This window comes from Orussus abietinus, unplaced genomic scaffold (assembly GCF_000612105.2).
Source record: "Orussus abietinus isolate OABI.00-Male unplaced genomic scaffold, Oabi_2.0 scaffold304, whole genome shotgun sequence".
NCBI classification, from domain to species: domain Eukaryota; kingdom Metazoa; phylum Arthropoda; class Insecta; order Hymenoptera; family Orussidae; genus Orussus; species Orussus abietinus.
In genome coordinates, this window is record NW_019394650.1 from 118,782 (window position 1) to 136,443 (window position 17,662).

The following is a 17,662-nucleotide window of genomic DNA, read 5'->3' on the forward strand; positions in this document are numbered from 1 at the left end:
TTTTTGCCTTTATCCCATTGTAATGTGAATTTATCGATTACCAGAGTGTTCTAAATTGTCGTAGAATTGTCCTGACACTTTCGTTTCTCATATCAGAGCCTTCAATAATTGTATATTATTCGAAATATGAGGCTCGACGCCATTTTTATTCTAGTCTGGGCTAAGTTAAAACATTTGTTTAACCTGTTAACCGAGCGGGACGTATAAATACGTCAAACATAAACAATATCAGGTACGGGTTCCCCGGTTAATAGGTTAAAAAAATCCAAATTTTGAATGTGTCAGGATAATTCCTAGATGCTCACGAGTCATGTGTCAAAGTTTCAGACGGTTCGGCTCAATACTCTTAAAAAAAAATTTGTTGTATTTGAATCGACTGATTTGAAAGGGGTTTCACTTCACCTTAAACACGCCACAACCACGTAAAGTTACGCAACAGTTTATTTTTTATAAATCGTATTCGACTAAAAAACGGTGGAAATTATTCGTATGATCATCGCTATCATGTACATAATAATAATAACATTAATCGCAAATATGGCAAAGATGTATTTGGCAAAATATTTCTATGACTCGCTAAATTCTGAGTTTATTATTATTAATAATGGAGCACAGTATATCGGACGTCAATATCAATAGGTTTCACATTGACGAATATCAATGCAGGATACGTACCCATAAAAAGAGTTGACAACTCCTTCGACGTGAGGTTATGCTCCACTCATTATTTTTGTTCATATCCAGGACATGACAAATCATTTAGCTTAACATCCTACAAGTGGATGAAATTACTGACTCTGCATCATTTATATCACAGAATCATGACGGATTCAAAATTGGACAATCGGAACAGTTATCGAATGAACTTGACCTTAACGTAGAGTACCGAAACGCTATACAAATGTGTAAGCGTGAAAATATATATTTTTTGTGTTCACCTATTTGTACTAGCCGATATGCAAATCAGCGTTACGTGGCGCACTCTTATTCGTAATCTAGTATGTGAACGTACGGTTGTGATCACTGGCATAATCAATGTCATGACGATTCCACATATGGAAACGATGCATCGTCTTGATTACATCAGCTTTCTTAACTCTATTTTAACATTGGAATTAACCAATACTATAATACTTAGATCATTTTTTTGACCCTTTAACAGAATCATGCCTACGTATACTCGTCAATGTCATCGGCGTCAGTAGCTGAATTTCTTAATCACTTAACCTCATTAGAATCTTCAAACAACTACTTTGTGCTCTTCTACCCTCTAGACTTTATCATCCAGATACATCTTTCCCTTGGCTTTTTTCCAATATACGTCTTTGCAATGTATCGGTGTAAAAGAAATTGAAATCCAACCTGAAGAGAAGGCATTCTCATTGTTTAATTCCTCTCGAATAGTGAAAATGGATAGTGATTAATCAAGAATGTCTAACTTACCGGCAGAGGACGTTTAATAATTTTTCATTGTTGTTATCGCTACCCAAGTCGCAAATCCTGTCCAGCAAGCGCATCAGGATATCGGTGAATTTGTTATCCAACGTAACAATGGTTTCCTCAAAGGTCGAACCACTCAATTTTGAATGGCTGCTGCTGTCCATCTGTCAGAAAGTATTGTCTTTTAGCTGCACAATAATGTCAAAAGCTTACCTGACGTGCAAGGCATGTACACGAATCGAAGAATACTTTCTCCGCTGCAGTCAAAGATTCACTTCTCAATTCGTTACCTGACCTGAGGTGTACTTCAAAGACGAACAGAAGTTTAAAAGACGAAGAAGTCAACTAAATCGAAGGAGCACTTCCAGAAGTAGAAAGTACTCCGTACTAGAAAATTCAACGGAAAGAGTTCTTCCTCTACATCTAGTTGATCGAAAGCTGAATCTAGGCCAATGGGGTAAATGTCATGCTGAAATTGGAGTAACGCACAACCAGATTCTTGAGAAAAAAGAACGTATAAAACATGATGCTACCACGAATACAAGAGATTCAATTGATTCGATGCAAGCTGATTGTTTCTAGAACTAATAAGATGCATGTTGACGTAGCAAACTTATAATCCAGTGACAGTATACCTCAGGCTCACCGATGTCATCTTGACAGGCGCCGATCATGGATGTCAATTCGGCGTCAATGTAGTATCGGCTCATACGCTTAACATTACCAAGACGTTGTTAAATATAAAAGAGTTTCTCATTCTCATTTATACATTCTGCAGACTCCGAGTCGTTTTGCAATCAAATTGAAACACTCTACCGTAGCTGTTATTAATACTTTCTTACTAAACTGCTTTGATAGTGAGAATTCACCCCAACTGCCCAAGCTTTGGATTATCTCAAGACTATCATTTCTAAACAAAGTCGCTCGTGGTCTAAACTATTAGAATCGATAAATAAACTTACTTCCATGAAGTCGCAAAATTCAACGCAAACCGCACACAGACTTCTAATGCATCCCAAGAGGTCAGGATCGGTGAGCATGCATTGTCTTAAGTAACTGTCTTGAAGATCCTGATGTACACTCAAAACGTCATCGACATTACTGACCTGGACAAAGTAAATTGCATTTTGGAGTAACTGAAATGTACAATTTGTACCCATGATACGTCTCAACCTGGGAAAGAAGTTCACTTACTTTGCTCATTTTGTTAATGAAGGTTAACCAGTTCGGTTCGATGACTTCGATCATCATATAGTACTCCAGATGTTGGATACAGTCGAGCATTCGATGCCTTAATGAGAACGCTTGGCGATAAGACATTCCGACTTCTTGCGAGAAGGTCTTTGCGATTTTATTGCTAATCCAAACTCTTAAATGAAAAAAGTTCATTGGTCTCCCTTTTTATCTTAAGATACGTGAGGGCAAAGGTGTAAATTTTGTATTAGTTAAAACGCATACCTGCCCAAAAGTCGTTCGATATGTTTACAATAAAATAGATGTCTGAAAAGCATTTGATAACACGCAATCGCCTTCCGGTTGATGATTAAGGAAACTGGCCACTTAACGTCATAATTGAATACAAACGCCTCCAGACCGCTTAGCGATTTGCTCGTTTGAAGACAGTACTCTGAAATTCAATTACATTCCGATACAGTTACAGAAAAATCAAACATATAGGAAATACATCTGGGACGTACCTTTTTCTTCCGATGTTTGTATGGAGAGTATTCGAAACATTTGAAACTGAAGATCATACGGCATGAGTTCAGGTTTAAGATCATCTTTATATGGATCACAGTCTGCAGTAGATGTCCTTAATGCTACCTCAAGAAGTGACGCTAGTCGATGAATCACAATATCATACATATTCTTACTCAGTTCGGTCTCGCAAAGATTCATTAGTTGGACCTTAGAAAATGAGACATTTATCGAGTGTCAAGACTACAAAATTTAAGAGAAAAGTAACATTGACATGCGCATAAGATCTTACAATAAAATCACCCTGTGCTAGAAGGAAATAACTCTTGACACTTCTCAGTCGTCCCATCAAGTCATTTTCTTGAATAAGGACCTCCAGTAATGTCCGGGCTGCCTCCGAATAAGCTCTATCGATAGCAGCTATATAATTTTGCCCTCGCTGTTGGTAGACCAATGGTTCTTGCTTTCCCCATTGCACGGTTTTACCTAAAAAGTAATAAATATTTATCCTACTTTTGTAATTTTTAATCTCTGCAATAATACCCTTGAGTTAACTTACCGCACTGTCGGATGACATTGAAGTATTTACCAGTCCTTAAAATCGTTTGAGCATTTTCGCTCAGAAATTCAGGGATTCTCTCAGGCTTCATCGTGTATCTTTTCTCCCAATAATCCGCTGAATAATCCATAGGAAGTTCCTCTCTTTGAATTAACTCGTTATCTTCTACAAAGAACTGTTTAAATATAGTACATATTATTAAGAATTTATGAGATTTAGAAAAATTTAATGGTAATTAAAATACCTCCTGATGAGGATCGCATATAACGCCTTTATAAACCCACTTTTCTAACATTTTCATGTATGGCACGCTAGCATCTTGAATAAGCGATAAGCACAGATCTTTACAATTTGCATCTCCACTCATATTATTTATTTGTTCATGAAGAAGAGTTAATACTTTGCCACCCCGTGCCTTTGCCTAGAAGATATGGAAATATTGTGAAAATTACCAATCATAAAGGTATACCTTCAGAAATACATATAAACTAATAATATACCTTAAATATAGAGGATGTGATCTGTGCAAATACAGACATTGCCGAAAGAGTCGACTGAATGTAAAACCATAATTTCTGTAAATTCAATTTCCCTCGAATATGCTCAGTTTCCAGTTGTACGATAAATAGCTGCAAAATCACAAATTATAGAACATAAAATGTGAAATATTTCATTACTCTCAAAAAAGATTCAGAAGTATTAAGAATTACCAAGTAATCTTTCAGGAAACATCTGAGAGCGCCTCTTAATGCATGGTTAACTTGTCCATCTTCTGGTAATACTTTTTCCTCTACAAATCGAACGGTCATGGAATAATGCGAAGCCAAGGGTAATATTTGCTGGGCGAGTTGCCTATATGATGTATCTGAAATTTGTAAGTATTAATGATTGTCATTACTAATTGAAGTTATCAAAGTCATCGATCTTACAAACATCGGTAGAAATTGCAAATGTCTTCACATCGTAAGGATCTGCTAAAGGCTCCGAAATAATGTATGCCCCATCCATTCCTTTTAAACAGTAAAGTAAATCCCAGAGAACAATTGCTTCTTGAGAAACTACAGGTACAACTTCTATGAATAATAAGACATTTGTTAACTATTAACAATTATACACGGATGAGTAAATGTAAGATCAGAAAAAATTACTTTGATACAAATTAACTGCAGTCTCCGAGTGGAAATCCCAAGATATTCGTGGCCGTTCCACCACCCAATTCTGTTTCATGAGGCAGGGTTCATTTTTCTTCGTATTTGTCATACTTTGCTTCATTAATTTCTTCTGACCCTCCTCTGCAGCTTTTTTAACATTTTTACAGATCTAAAAATAACAAGTATGATAAAAAATGAAACAAACAAAGGTTAATATTATGAAAAATGTTTCAAACCTGTGGTAAATCTTCTTTAGTAATCGTAGAGGTCTTCGTGGAAGTACCAGCAAGACTCGGAGAATTTTTTGCCAAATACTGCTTCAAGTTTTTATCTTGTGATATAAAGTCAAGAAGCTGCACAAATGGACCAAGAAGATCTACCCTATAGAGCAAGCGTAACTATTAATTAGTAAATGAAATAAAATATGAATGTTTACAATGGACCTACTTTTTTGCCTTCAATTCCTCATATTTTTGTAGAAATAAATCAGGATTCGGGGAAGTTTTAGCGAGCTTACGAACACAGCTCTGAGTTGGAATACTCAAAAGTGCAGAGGCAGTTCCACTGGCACTTGCTTTTTGTAATTTCTCCACATATTTCTCAGGTGGTGAGGCAGACCTCAAAAGTAATTCATGAATGGATAACAACGAATGTATACATTAATATAACATAAGCAAAAATAGAGAAAGCAGATAATACCTTGAAATCTTATTAAAATATTGATTAACTCTTTAGTAGTTAAAGAATACAACTTACCCGAGTAACTCTATTAATTCTGCTATCAAATGATGAAGCTTGAATTCACTCATGATAATTCAAATTCGTAGCAACATAAACAGAACATAATAAAAGATCTCAAACAATACTGAATGGAAAATGGACTGTCCAACTTTGAAGTTAAATATTTAACGAGGCACTTTCTTAATTATTTGAAATATTTATTTAATGCATAACTCTGTGATTTTATATGGTTACAACGTTAATTAGGAACCTGTTTTTAGCCAGTTTTGAACCGAGGACGTATCAGTTAGGTTAGGAACAGGGGGTCGACACTGTCATGTATTGGGGTGTAACGCTTTATGCACTACCGCCATCTTCGGTTGGAGTAAACCTTATTCGCGAACTAAAATATTTGGCGGACTATTCAAATTCATTTATTAAACGAAGGGATATTTTCAGGATTTAAAAAGTACTTGCAACGATCAAAACAAACGTTGCTTAAACTGACACACAAATATAAGAAAACGGTATATTAAACATAAAAGAAGTAACAAAAGTGTCAGTGGCGCAACGCCTGTTTTAAATCACTGTAAGAACTGAAATAATTACATTAAACATTAGTTAAAAAGTAACATATTTATTAAGATAAAAATATTAATTATTATGAATGTATAAATATACAAATTCTATACAAATTTAATTTTTGTTATGATTACTTTCATGGATTAAATGCGATCTATAGATCGCATTTAATCCATTTAATTATTACAATTATTATAGTAAGAAACTACAAACTGTTCTTGATTTACACTTTTACTCGCAAACTCACGTTCGCGATTTAATACCCGAGGTAATTGAAACTTGTAAAAATATTCCCACTAATCGAGGTTAGGTTCACTTTGGTTCACTTGTCCCGACTATTTTTATGCGCATCTACGCTGCGCCTCTTGGAGTCTCTTGCTATTGGTTAGACCCTTTTTTCTCTGTTCTTCTCTTTCTATTAGACTGAAAAGTCACGACACCAGCGCTGTCTTTGCTTGGAGTAGGTGAACTAACTTCAGCGTTACACCTCTCCCATAAGGAGTGTCGACCCCTGATTACGGAGAGCGACTCGAGCGATGAATTAGAACATATCTAGAACCGCCACCGAATACGATTTTAGGTTAACCAATCAGAAAGCAGAACAATATTCCGCCATTAACACTCCTAGGCAACGATGAGCATGTATTTAACGTAAACAAAGACATTTTACATTAGCTGACAGAACGAGTCGTCGATAAAGCTAATTTCAATTAGAAGCAATAATTATGACGTCGTTAGATTTAAGACAGCAAAAATTGGAGCAACAGGTACATCTTCAACTGTTTTCATTAGAGTTCAGAAAGGCAGTTACACTTTTTACATACTAAAGGAGTTTTGACCCTGATATATCTTAACCTTTTTACAATCCTTTGTGGGTCAAACTATTTATACGTGTTCATACAGTAAACGTAATTAGAAATGGTTCAACATATTTTGCCCGTCTTTGAGAATATTTCTAAAACTTTTGATTTTAATAAAAGAGGTTATCGAGTCGAGTCTAGTCTTATCGGTGCTAGTTTTAGTAACTGGCTTTTATGAATCTTCTATTGGTTGAATCGTTAACCTTTCCTTGGTTAATATTGCCTTCTTCTGGCAATTACTTTCAGCGACAGTTAATAGCGCAGAAGATGAAACAGAAACGGCAAAGCGGAGCTGGAGGCATGGTCCAAGCATCGAATATATCTAGCACCCAGCTTACGAGTCATTCAACGAAATGGATGAACCCTAATAAGGAGCTTCATGGTATTATTTTTACATCTTTACGACTTTAATTGAGATATTTGTATATCTACGAATTAATTTATTTATCCTGTTAATAGGTTATGATGGCCCATTACAATATACCATGTCTCAGAATAACCCAGACATAGGTATGTTGCAGGAAAGTAAGTGTCTTGAATCTCAAATAACAGGTAATTGAAGATCGTGTATTAAGTGCACTTTGTTTTACTCATAAAATCAGTGAAGGAACTTTTCACATCCTATGACATTGTTAACAGAAATCAGTACGGAAGGTGGTTACTATGATGCAATGGCAGCTGGTGACTGTGCGGACGAAGAATCTTCCCCGATAGATTTGCAATCGCCTACAGAAGCGCTTCCATGCCAATCACCACTCAGAGTAGCTCCATGCGAAGGCATCGACACAATAATTAATAATGAGACTCACTCCATGGTAATTTCTTAAGACACACTGCAATTATCTCTTTTTAATATAAAGTACTCAAATTTCTTAGTAAGATTACTAATTTCATTTGTTAAACTCTTTGTAATATAAAGTTCCCAAATATTTTAGCAAGGTTACTGATTTCAGAGTCCAGAATTGGAAGGAAGCGTAGAAGGAAATGTGGAACAGTTTGTGTTGCAACCCGCAAACAAGAAGATGCATTACAAGTGTAGAATCACTAGAGATAGGAAAGGCATGGACCGTGGCCTGTATCCAACGTACTTTCTACATTTAGAACGTGATTATGGGAAAAAGGTGAATCTACATGCAAGTAGTTTCCTAAAAACGTATTATTTAATCTACTAATATTGTCTGTTTCCTTAGGTATTCCTGTTAGCTGGCCGGAAGAGAAAAAAAAGTGCAACCAGTAATTATCTCATTTCAACGGACCCAACGGACCTTTCGAGGGGTGGAGAATCTTTCATCGGGAAGTTAAGGTCGAATCTCTTAGGCACCCAATTTACCGTCTACGATAATGGGTACTCTTTGATGAAAGGAGACAAACGAGAAGAACGTACGAATCCCCGCCAAGAACTGGCAGCTGTTGTGTACGATACTAATGTCTTGGGATTCAAGGGTCCTCGCAAAATGACTGTAATAATACCAGGAATGACAGCTGATCAGAAACGAGTGCAAATATGTCCGCGTGATGAGTCTGAAACGTTGCTGGGTAATTTCTGTGGCATCTTTGTATTGTACGCGCGTAAACATTACGTAGATTTAAATAACAATCATATTGCAGAGTGTTGGAAAACAAAGAATATGGATAATCTCATCGAACTGCACAATAAAACTCCGGTGTGGAATGATGATACGCAATCCTACGTGCTCAACTTTCATGGAAGGGTTACACAAGCTTCTGTGAAAAATTTTCAAGTCGTTCATGACAGCGATGGTTGGTAAATCAAAAGATGTTTCACTTGAACTCAGGCTTAATGAAGAAGTTAATACATTTTTCATGTTATAGTGGATTATGTAGTAATGCAATTTGGCCGCGTGGCTGAAGATGTCTTCACTATGGATTACCGATTTCCTCTGTGTGCGCTTCAAGCTTTTGCTATTGCTTTGAGTAGTTTCGACAGCAAACTGGCCTGCGAATAGACATCAATTGAACCTGAAAGGTCTACAGTTACCGGCTAGAAATTAGATTCTACGGAGGACAATCATAATGGATTTGGATGAATTCTTACCAACGGCATTTCCGATGATGTTGATTCATCTTTGACAGGACATCGGAGATGAACTACAAAGGTACATGTGTTCATTTTTAGAGGTATCGTATTCACATATCTTTTCTGCAACGTAACATCATTCGGATCGATCATTCAATGTCAAAAATGATTTCTCAAACTCTGACGAAATTCAGCTTCTTTTTGCGTAAAAATGAGATTTTGCAAAGTCGTACGGTTCAATTCAAGAAGATGTCTACATTTGGCTCTCCGTAGAAATTCTCTTTCAATCGTCATAAGATTATCGTCTACTGCGAATTGATCGTGCAAGATGAGTTAACACTCTCGATACTTTTTCTGCAAGTTTCGCGCAGATTAGTCTTAATTAAAAGTGTCCGTAATGATTACATTAAGTACAAAAGCAATTTCTATTCGTTCCAATTATACGTATACATATACATATTAGGGGGACTGGAAAGGAATTCATTATTTTTATACTTGAAGTTTGGGGCAGAAGTAATGGATTTCTTTCCGGTTCCCCTAGTGTCTCGACATTCTCATACGTCCTGTACGCACATTAAATGTGGCCATAATTGCACAGCATGCTGTACAAACAGCAGACAGACTATAGAAACATCGGTCTATGATAAAACATTCCTACGTGCATGTTAATGGCACTTTTTGTACTTATAACGAGACAGAGTACTAGATCACTTAGTTTAACGATAAGTCATGGCTTGTCAAGTTTGATGATGTCTGACACCCGTGAATTTACTTTTTAAGTGTTCACATTGTAAAAAATAACGTTCGATTAGTATTAACCAACTAGTAGTTATCGATATGAGTCTGTTCAAAGAAAAGTATTAATTTTAATAATTAACGTTAAGACGATCCTCAGTATTTCCGCGCGCCAAGGGAAAAATAATTTAAGGAGATTCGCTGCAATTACAAACAACGCGCTTCTTTTGGAGTTCTGTAAATTAACGACCTTTAGCTTTTTTCTACACCACTTATACACGTGTCTATAGATGCAGCGTATAACTTATACATTTCCTTTCTTTCTTTTTCTATTACTTTAACATAGCGTTTTTACACCGGGACTTTTGTTACTTTTATACATTGACATTTTAAATTAAATCAGAACAGGTCGTACAGGTTAGGTGTATATCAATGATCTGACAGTGATGCGACGTATAATCATGTGTGTTCAATTTCCTTTAATATGACTTAGTGAACTTTTAAACATTTTTATCGATATCTGAAGCATTATAAATGGGAAAAAAAATCAAGTGGAGAACAGTGTCGATTAAAAATTACGTACGGATTAGAGACAATAAACAGGAATACCGGTGGATTGTTTTTTCCATTAATTATATAATGTACAGAGTGGGTCTAGTCTACGATTACTCTATTTAAGAACTGTGTGTGGTGCAGCCTAGATTTAATAACGTTTACTGGTACAATTCGATTATTATATGACATTATTGTAATAAACATGCTACATTATATCGGAACAGTTTTTCAAGGCCTCGCACCCTGTCCCTCTAATGACAGAATTTCAAGTTAGCCTTGACGATGTCATCGAACCATTGATTACTAAATTTTTCATGGAAAATATGATCCGGGTGATATCCCCTCTGATAAAAAATAGGCATTCTTAGATTCATAAACCAATTATTATTTTTCAAAGAACACATACGAGAGAATAACACTAGAACGTGTTGCCGAGAATTGTGCATAAATTATTCATTATCCTAGGACGCAAAATTGTCTACGCAGTATGTGGCAGTATACATTCACGATTACTCTCTACATTATGTCTACACGTATACATAAAAAATTCCTTTATCAAATCAGTAAAAAGTCACCTGCATCCAGGCCGATACAGAAAAAGGCACTCAAGGTATCGAGTGATGATGCATCGATATGATATACATTTTTTTATTCTCTTATAATATAATGACATCGATCAAAGTGTCATTATACTATATGTACAGTACGCGGACTGTCGCTAATTACCGTAGCTGTAATTATCGGTAGCGAATTAAAGATAAGCTTAAAATTCCGAAACTGAAAAAGCAGCAGAAGCGTACTTTATATATACTTGAACACCGCGTAACTCACTTCGTTCTATATAAAATTATATATATATATTTATTTATATATAATATATATCCAATAAACACGTTCAGATTTGACGTATTAAAAGTTTCCAAATTTATAAAAATTTCCGCCCTGGCAACAACGCTTACCAAACCTTCAAACGTTAATAAAAATATATGCCGCAATACTTTCAAGCTTAAGCAGTAGTGGACAATTTACAGGTCATGCTCTAGTGGTAAATAATTACTATGGCTCGTCCGATGTTGCTAGTGTGTCCCAATTTGTTACTCATGAAAATTGAATGCCACTGGGATGATTATGTAGCGATATGGATAGATTTACTCTCAGTTAAGTGACGATTGATTATATCGATAACACAGCCGTTTACATTATTTAATAATATAGGAAGATGTAAAAAAGATTACGTGTCAAGAGACAATTCCACCGAAGTCTTACGTCTGACCATCTCTGCATGTCGGAGAGTTATCGATGTATCTCTAACAGGCCAGAGAGTTAACAACTACTAATCAATTAACTGCTAATCACAAAAGCTTTCACTTCCTAGCCAACATAAATAACCGAAGTATTGGTGGGCCGCTGCAATTATTATAACATATTCATTCGCTACTTGTAGATATTAGAGGCACACGCAATTGCAATCAACCAACCACTTAACTTATCACTAACGTGATAATTAACGCCCACTAGTGTTGTAAATCGTTACAAATTATCATGTAAAAAAGGAATTTGGTTGATAATTGCATCGACAAAAGTATGAACTTCATTATAACAGTAGTCCGCAGTTGTCCGTTTTCACTGGCAAGAAAGCCACCGTTCATCGCGTATTTAAACAATATTGAACAAGAATTGTCAATCAGTACATAGACTGGCGTACACTTTTTTCACAAAAAGAGTACATACAGTCTCGCTCTGTGGAAGATTCCAATCTAGTGCCGCAATTATACGAGCTAGATTTTAATAAAAATCCTTTCTCTTAACAATTTCGTAAAGATATTTCACAGTATGTTAAAATACACGGAAAACGAGTGCATTAATTCCGTACACCGTACCATAACAATTACGAGAGACAAGAACATCGTTCGGGACGCATTAACCAAACGTTAATTTATTTCTTCCAGGAAATACGAGCTATATAATGCGATTCGCGGTAGACATCCGAAACGTCCTTATATAAAGTCGAAGATACATGTATGATGACAGCAGTTTAGAATTAATCCACCTCGATATAGAGGCAGGGCTTTTTACACGCTTTCTTACGTTAACTCGCGGGACTTCGTAGGTCGTCCCCGTTAAAAAAGTTCCTTCAGATCGTTATAAAAGTGCAAAGTGATTAATTTAACTTATAATTTAATTGAGATTTAACAATGCCGTGACGCGTTAGGCCGCAAAGAGATTTCCTCAAACTATTTGAAACGTAAGAATCGCATTTCCGCGAAAAGAGAGCCTAGAAAACCGTTTAGGGGTTTTTTTTTCTTTGTATCGATGGACCTATGGTACAATTAGATACAATCGGTATAAGATATAGTAACAAATTCCGCGCGACGTGCATCGACAATGTATTGGGACTCGCAGTGTGACCAGGACGGACGAGTAGGTCAACGATGTCCTTTGCAAAAATATAGAATTTCGCGGTAGGATTCGAAAACCCTTCCCTGCCAGTCTTTTGCGACCTCTGAATATACAGTGTTCTATACAGAAATTACACGGTCCAGTTATGACTGTTATAATATCGTACCACTCGATGACCGAGTCCTTCTTAACCCTTAACAACAGATAGGTTAGGTTAGAATCGCACATGGTCTCAGAGTCGCCTCAATTATTTTCACTATAAAGTGCAAATATTCAAATTGTGTTAAAATAAATCTTTATAAAGAATTTTGAGCTTTCTAGTAAAATAATAAAATTAATAAAGTGTATGGAGAGGTATGAATTAAAAGTGTGGAGTATGTGCTCGGGTCTGAGAACACGTGTCTGTAGTTAAAGGTTAAAAATGGACCTCTCAAGGGAAATCGACTTTCCCATGAAGGGAATTCATTCACTCGTACGCATTAATATACAATTATGCATTTATGCTTTTGGCAACAATCGGGATTGAGAATGGTCTACTCTGTACAACTCTGCGATCCTTTGAAACCGTTGAGTAATGATGCCACTAAACGTATGTGACACGAAAATTTGTATAAAAAAGAATGTTCACAATGTTCCGACAGTTCCCGTCGGAATAGCAAGGGATTTTAACATTGACAAGTAACACGCATAATACTCTTGTATTATACAATTTGAGGACTCTATATGTACTGGCAACATGTCCTCGTAAGGCACATGCCAGGAAACGGATCCTTTGTAATTTAACAATGCTAAAAATTCATTTCAAACCGAATGTTAAATCATTGAAGTCCCAATTGGTTTTCCTACCATAGTGGAAGATTTTTAATACTGCCCAATGACTTTTTCCATAAAGAGTTCGATATGTCTGATAGTCGTACATTTACTTAGATTCGGTTTCAAAGTAAATCTTTCGATTCGCTCCAGGGCTTGACCTGTCTTCGGTTCGTATCGGAATTATGTACAGACATCTATCCTGCAAATCTATTGCAATAATTTTACAAATATCCCTTTTTCGCGTCACCTTGATTACTTTTAACATTGAGTCGAGAAAATCTTGGGGCTGGTATTCGAGAAGCTGGTCTCGGTATGCCACTTCCTATGCTCGACAGCCTATTCGACGAGCTCCAGTTAGTTGGTTGTCTTAACTTTGGCTTATTCTCTGGTTCCACACATTTTACAGGCTTGACAAACGTCTGCAGAGATCAATTTTGATAAATATTCATTGAGCAGTTCGAATTAAAATGAATGTACATCGGAATAACACTTACTTCTGTCTTCTTAGTAGCTGCATGGTGACCTTCCGCTATTATGCACATTCCTTCGTTTAAATGGTTACCTTAAAATTGTTTATAAATTGTAAAAATGATTACAAAGTCAGCTGAAAATTGCACAACATCGTACAATGACTTATCAGGAAACTAAGTAGTTTCGCGTCAAATATACACTTGCATACATTGTATTTTCATGTACTCACCAATTGTATCTATAGATTGGGACGATCCTTCAGGACTTAGTATCGGAGAGCTAGTCTTGACAGCAGAATTGACACTTCGTGGAGAAGTACTGTTGCTCTCGTTATGTCTCAAACCATTTTTCAAAATAGGAGACGGCAAGTCCTTACTGGTATCGATCCAAGTGTTCTCGAGTACCTTTCTATGAGGCTTTGGTGTTGATTCTTGCTTCAAGCCTAAACAATTACAAGTAGCGATTAAGCTAACGAAAAATCACCAAACTTCCAATTATACAAATAGCATCGACTCACTTTCCTCTTGCATTCTCGCAATCTGGTGCAATCTATCTATATTCATCGTGTTCATGTTATATGAGCTGTGACTGCTGTCCGAGCATATACTCAACCTGTCATCCAAGTCCGGAGCACTGTGAGCACTCTGCGTACTCTCAATGCTCTCGGTTGAGCCCGATGCACCAGCGACTTTCAAATCTGCCGTGCTTTTGGCCACCTCTGGAAGCCTTTGTTCCGATCCACTTTTAAGCTTTCCCAAAGTATACAGCTTATTCGTCAGGGGTACTTCAACGGACCTGGCAATGTTCGGTTGAGAGCCTTTGATGTACCTCAAGTTAGGCATGGTCATATGGTCGATCATATTGACTGATTTTAAGGAACTTGACACGAGATTGGGATTAGATTTCTGCAAGTATTGTGGCAATTTCGATAAGACTCGAGGCTGGCGCAGCTTCCTTGGAAGGTTCGGCAGAGGCTTTGAAAATGTCGCATCCAGATTTTGAAGAGACTCTTTACTCTGCGTGTCACCCTTTGCACCAATGTTATTAACTCTCTTTGTAAACGTACTGAATCTGTGCTCGTTCAAATCGTTATTACATCGGGGTAATATCTCACAGTTTACGTTCAGGTCTCTGACTTGAGCTCTGGTTGGTTCTTTTCGATAAGTATTATATCGATCAACTGGAGCGTTAACTGCGTGATTGTAGGTTGTGTCCAGATTTACACTTCGTCGGGCAATCTGCTTATCAGCGATGTTGTCGTAACTAGAATTTAGTTTCTTTAAGTTACTTCGCTGAATCTCTTCGAGCAATTCTCTACGCAGGGAGGAGGGCTGTTTGAAGCTGGAATTAATCGAGTCATCGTGAACCCTGAATGTCTGTCCTTGAATCACTTTGTCTGTATCTATGTCATTGTTCCTTGACTTTTGATACTCCTCCTCTTGATAGTTCGATTCAATATGAATGGTCGTATTCATAGCATTCGTCTTAGAATTATCTGCCCGATACGTTCTACTGTGTGCATCTTCTGACTCCTCGTCTTCTTCTTTATGTTGTGAATTCACTAGAGTAGAATTGACGTCCGAGTTTTTTAGAAGCGAGGAAGCCGTGAAGGTTTGGTTCATGGCTTCCTTTTTGAGATCCAGTGCTAAGGAACGTCTTGGCAATGTTGGTAACGATTTAGGCCCGTAATTTCCAATGGTATCATTCAAGTCTTCCACTTTATCAAACTGCGGTTTACTGATAAATGTCTTCTCGCCAGGATTGCAATTGTAACTTTGATCGACCAACGTGACATCTTTTGAGTTGTCCTTTAAGAATGTCTCATCAAAATTTTTCAAGTCTGCGGATTCATTGAACATGCTAGTTCGCATCATTGAATCAGTTAAGATCTGAGAGTCCTCCATGTGGTTCTGAAACAGATTATAAGGTGACTCGTTCCTCGTTATTGACAGGATCGAGGAATTCAATTCCGAAGGCTGCGACAGGCTCATCAAAGACTCGTGCAACTCTGGCTCTGTAAGATTGATGAAGGAGTCGATCCCTTTCGACTGCGACATATTCAGGAAAGCATCCATGCTTTCTTGACCCGTCATACTGAAACTGTTATTAGACAACAAGCCAGAGAGTACTGTGGATATCGGCCTCAACATTAATGGGACTGATTCCTTTTTTTCTTCCATACTACTAGGTTCTTCGCTAATCTGTACGCAAAATAAAATATGTAAGAGGATATATATCTTCGCGTATTTATATATATACGGATGACATGAATTTCAAGTGATCTTACATTTTCCTGATTCTTTAATAGATTTAATCCTTCAGTCTTCCATGTGTTTTGTACAGGTGGAGATAACGCTTCCATAATTGACTCAAAACTCATTCTATTGCTCCGTTTCTTCGGTCTTGTGAAAGTTCTTGTATCTATCGATCTTTTAGCACCTAAAAAAATGTACAGAATCCTTAACTATAAAATACTTCATTATATAGGTCCATAATCGATCAAATAAAAATGAAATATTTATTACTAGTTTCATTGTCTGATGTCATTTCTGGATCACTTCTAAGCCATGTACGCAAGTCGTGAACAGTGGACTCCGGAGAACACTGAGATGAAACATATAACCTGAGAAAATGGACGCAAATAAAAGAATTATTTTCAAAAGGGCTTTTAATGGGAACAGCGGCACAACGGTAATTCTTTTTACTACTTAAGATACAATGACACCATCAATGTCAACAGCAGGCATCCCATAAGGAGAAGAGCTAAATTTATCTCACAAAGAACACTGAGAATAGTGCACTCGCCTCGATCCCATACAGCCAGGAAAAACAGACCATTGGATCCGACTACATAGAAACGGTATTCCAGCCAATGCGATTAACACAACGTAAGCCAGAAACCGGTAAAGAGCAATTCCTTTACCCCGTTAGAAAAAAAATAACCGCAGAATTTTTTAACCGAAACACGGACGTGCAGTCGGGTAGGTAATTACCATCTCTCGTCGTCGTCGAAATCAATCGATGTTACGTCAATAATGTCGTCGGTATCGATAGCAGGCACTCCGTCCGAGCCGTGCAGCTGGTGGACAATTTCCACCGGATCTATTCCTCGCTCTGACATATTTCACGGATTCTTTGCCAGGTTAAAAATGCACCCTGCACATCTTAACGTCGACGAGTCCTTGCGGCTCCGGGTGTCTCGCCGTCCACGAGAGCTCTCCTAGTGCGCGGGACCTTGGAAATTCGTAGCGGCCACCGTCGGGGCCTAGAAATGATTCCAATTACTCATAGGCACAATGTCTACATACGAAAATTGGTGGAACGATTATTAAAAACATAACCACGAACTACCACAGAATGGAAGGTATCGAAGAACCTCGCGCTGCGTTATGAATGGTTACGAGGGTTATGAGTAGTTGTGAGCGGACTGTCAGCAACAAGATGACGCTGGTCTCGGCCGCCGCCATCTTGGATCGCCACTGCACGCGCATTCTTGAACAGAACTGCAATTTGCGAGAGCGCCATCTTGGGTCGCCACTGCGCGTGCATTTTTTAACAGAACTTCAATTTGTTAGGGCGCCATTTTGGATCGCCACTGCGCGCGCATTCTCGAAGAGAACTTCAATTTGCAAGGGTGCCA

General features: G+C 37.4%; 3 protein-coding genes across 5 annotated transcripts; 1 reads left to right on the forward strand and 2 right to left on the reverse strand.

Annotated features, from left to right (window-relative positions):
- Positions 1–546: 546 nt before the first annotated feature.
- LOC105696070 (gamma-tubulin complex component 2) lies at positions 547–5,863 on the reverse strand. Of its 2 annotated transcripts, XM_012418236.2 has the most exons (17): positions 5,605–5,863; positions 5,296–5,466; positions 5,085–5,229; positions 4,846–5,017; positions 4,627–4,770; positions 4,408–4,562; positions 4,198–4,326; positions 3,942–4,118; positions 3,698–3,872; positions 3,431–3,624; positions 3,138–3,348; positions 2,899–3,067; positions 2,635–2,809; positions 2,403–2,546; positions 2,076–2,153; positions 1,444–1,604; positions 547–1,362 (listed from the first exon to the last, which is right to left on the reverse strand). In XM_012418236.2, the coding sequence occupies exons 1-17, from the start codon at positions 5,655–5,657 to the stop codon at positions 1,281–1,283; spliced, it is 2,535 nt and encodes an 844-aa protein (XP_012273659.1). In that variant the 5' UTR covers positions 5,658–5,863; the 3' UTR covers positions 547–1,280. The 2 variants fall into 2 exon arrangements, with proteins under 2 accessions (XP_012273659.1, XP_012273660.1); XM_012418237.1 differs by lacking the exon at positions 2,076–2,153.
- A 917-nt stretch (positions 5,864–6,780) lies between these two features.
- LOC105696059 (protein king tubby) lies at positions 6,781–10,553 on the forward strand. Of its 2 annotated transcripts, none has more exons than XM_012418216.1 (8): positions 6,781–6,917; positions 7,257–7,392; positions 7,470–7,562; positions 7,650–7,825; positions 7,964–8,131; positions 8,201–8,546; positions 8,619–8,771; positions 8,844–10,553. In XM_012418216.1, exons 1-8 carry the CDS (start codon positions 6,876–6,878, stop codon positions 8,975–8,977), a joined length of 1,248 nt encoding a protein of 415 aa, XP_012273639.1. In that variant the 5' UTR covers positions 6,781–6,875; the 3' UTR covers positions 8,978–10,553. The 2 variants fall into 2 exon arrangements, with proteins under 2 accessions (XP_012273639.1, XP_012273640.1); XM_012418217.1 differs by having other exon boundaries at positions 7,470–7,535.
- LOC105696058 lies at positions 10,248–17,372 on the reverse strand. Its single transcript, XM_012418215.2, has 7 exons — positions 17,016–17,372; positions 16,548–16,645; positions 16,310–16,461; positions 14,540–16,223; positions 14,252–14,464; positions 14,046–14,113; positions 10,248–13,970 (listed from the first exon to the last, which is right to left on the reverse strand). The coding sequence occupies exons 1-7, from the start codon at positions 17,141–17,143 to the stop codon at positions 13,773–13,775; spliced, it is 2,541 nt and encodes an 846-aa protein (XP_012273638.1). The 5' UTR covers positions 17,144–17,372; the 3' UTR covers positions 10,248–13,772.
- Between the last annotated feature and the right edge of the window lie 290 nt (positions 17,373–17,662).

Coding starts and splice junctions, on each gene's coding strand:
- LOC105696070 (XM_012418236.2), bottom strand. CDS start 5,657: ATGAGTGAATTCAAGCTTCATCATTTGATAGCAGAATTAATAGAGTTA. Junction 5,467..5,604: donor GAATTAATAGAGTTACTCGG/GTAAGTTGTATT, acceptor ATTACTTTTGAG/GTCTGCCTCACCACCTGAGA. Junction 1,363..1,443: donor TTATTAAACGTCCTCTGCCG/GTAAGTTAGACA, acceptor CCTTCTCTTCAG/GTTGGATTTCAATTTCTTTT.
- LOC105696059 (XM_012418216.1), top strand. CDS start 6,876: ATGACGTCGTTAGATTTAAGACAGCAAAAATTGGAGCAACAG. Junction 7,826..7,963: donor ATAATGAGACTCACTCCATG/GTAATTTCTTAA, acceptor TACTGATTTCAG/AGTCCAGAATTGGAAGGAAG. Junction 8,772..8,843: donor AGTCGTTCATGACAGCGATG/GTTGGTAAATCA, acceptor TTCATGTTATAG/TGGATTATGTAGTAATGCAA.
- LOC105696058 (XM_012418215.2), bottom strand. CDS start 17,143: ATGTCAGAGCGAGGAATAGATCCGGTGGAAATTGTCCACCAGCTGCAC. Junction 16,224..16,309: donor TATTAAAGAATCAGGAAAAT/GTAAGATCACTT, acceptor TTTTGCGTACAG/ATTAGCGAAGAACCTAGTAG. Junction 14,465..14,539: donor TGCGAGAATGCAAGAGGAAA/GTGAGTCGATGC, acceptor GTAATTGTTTAG/GCTTGAAGCAAGAATCAACA.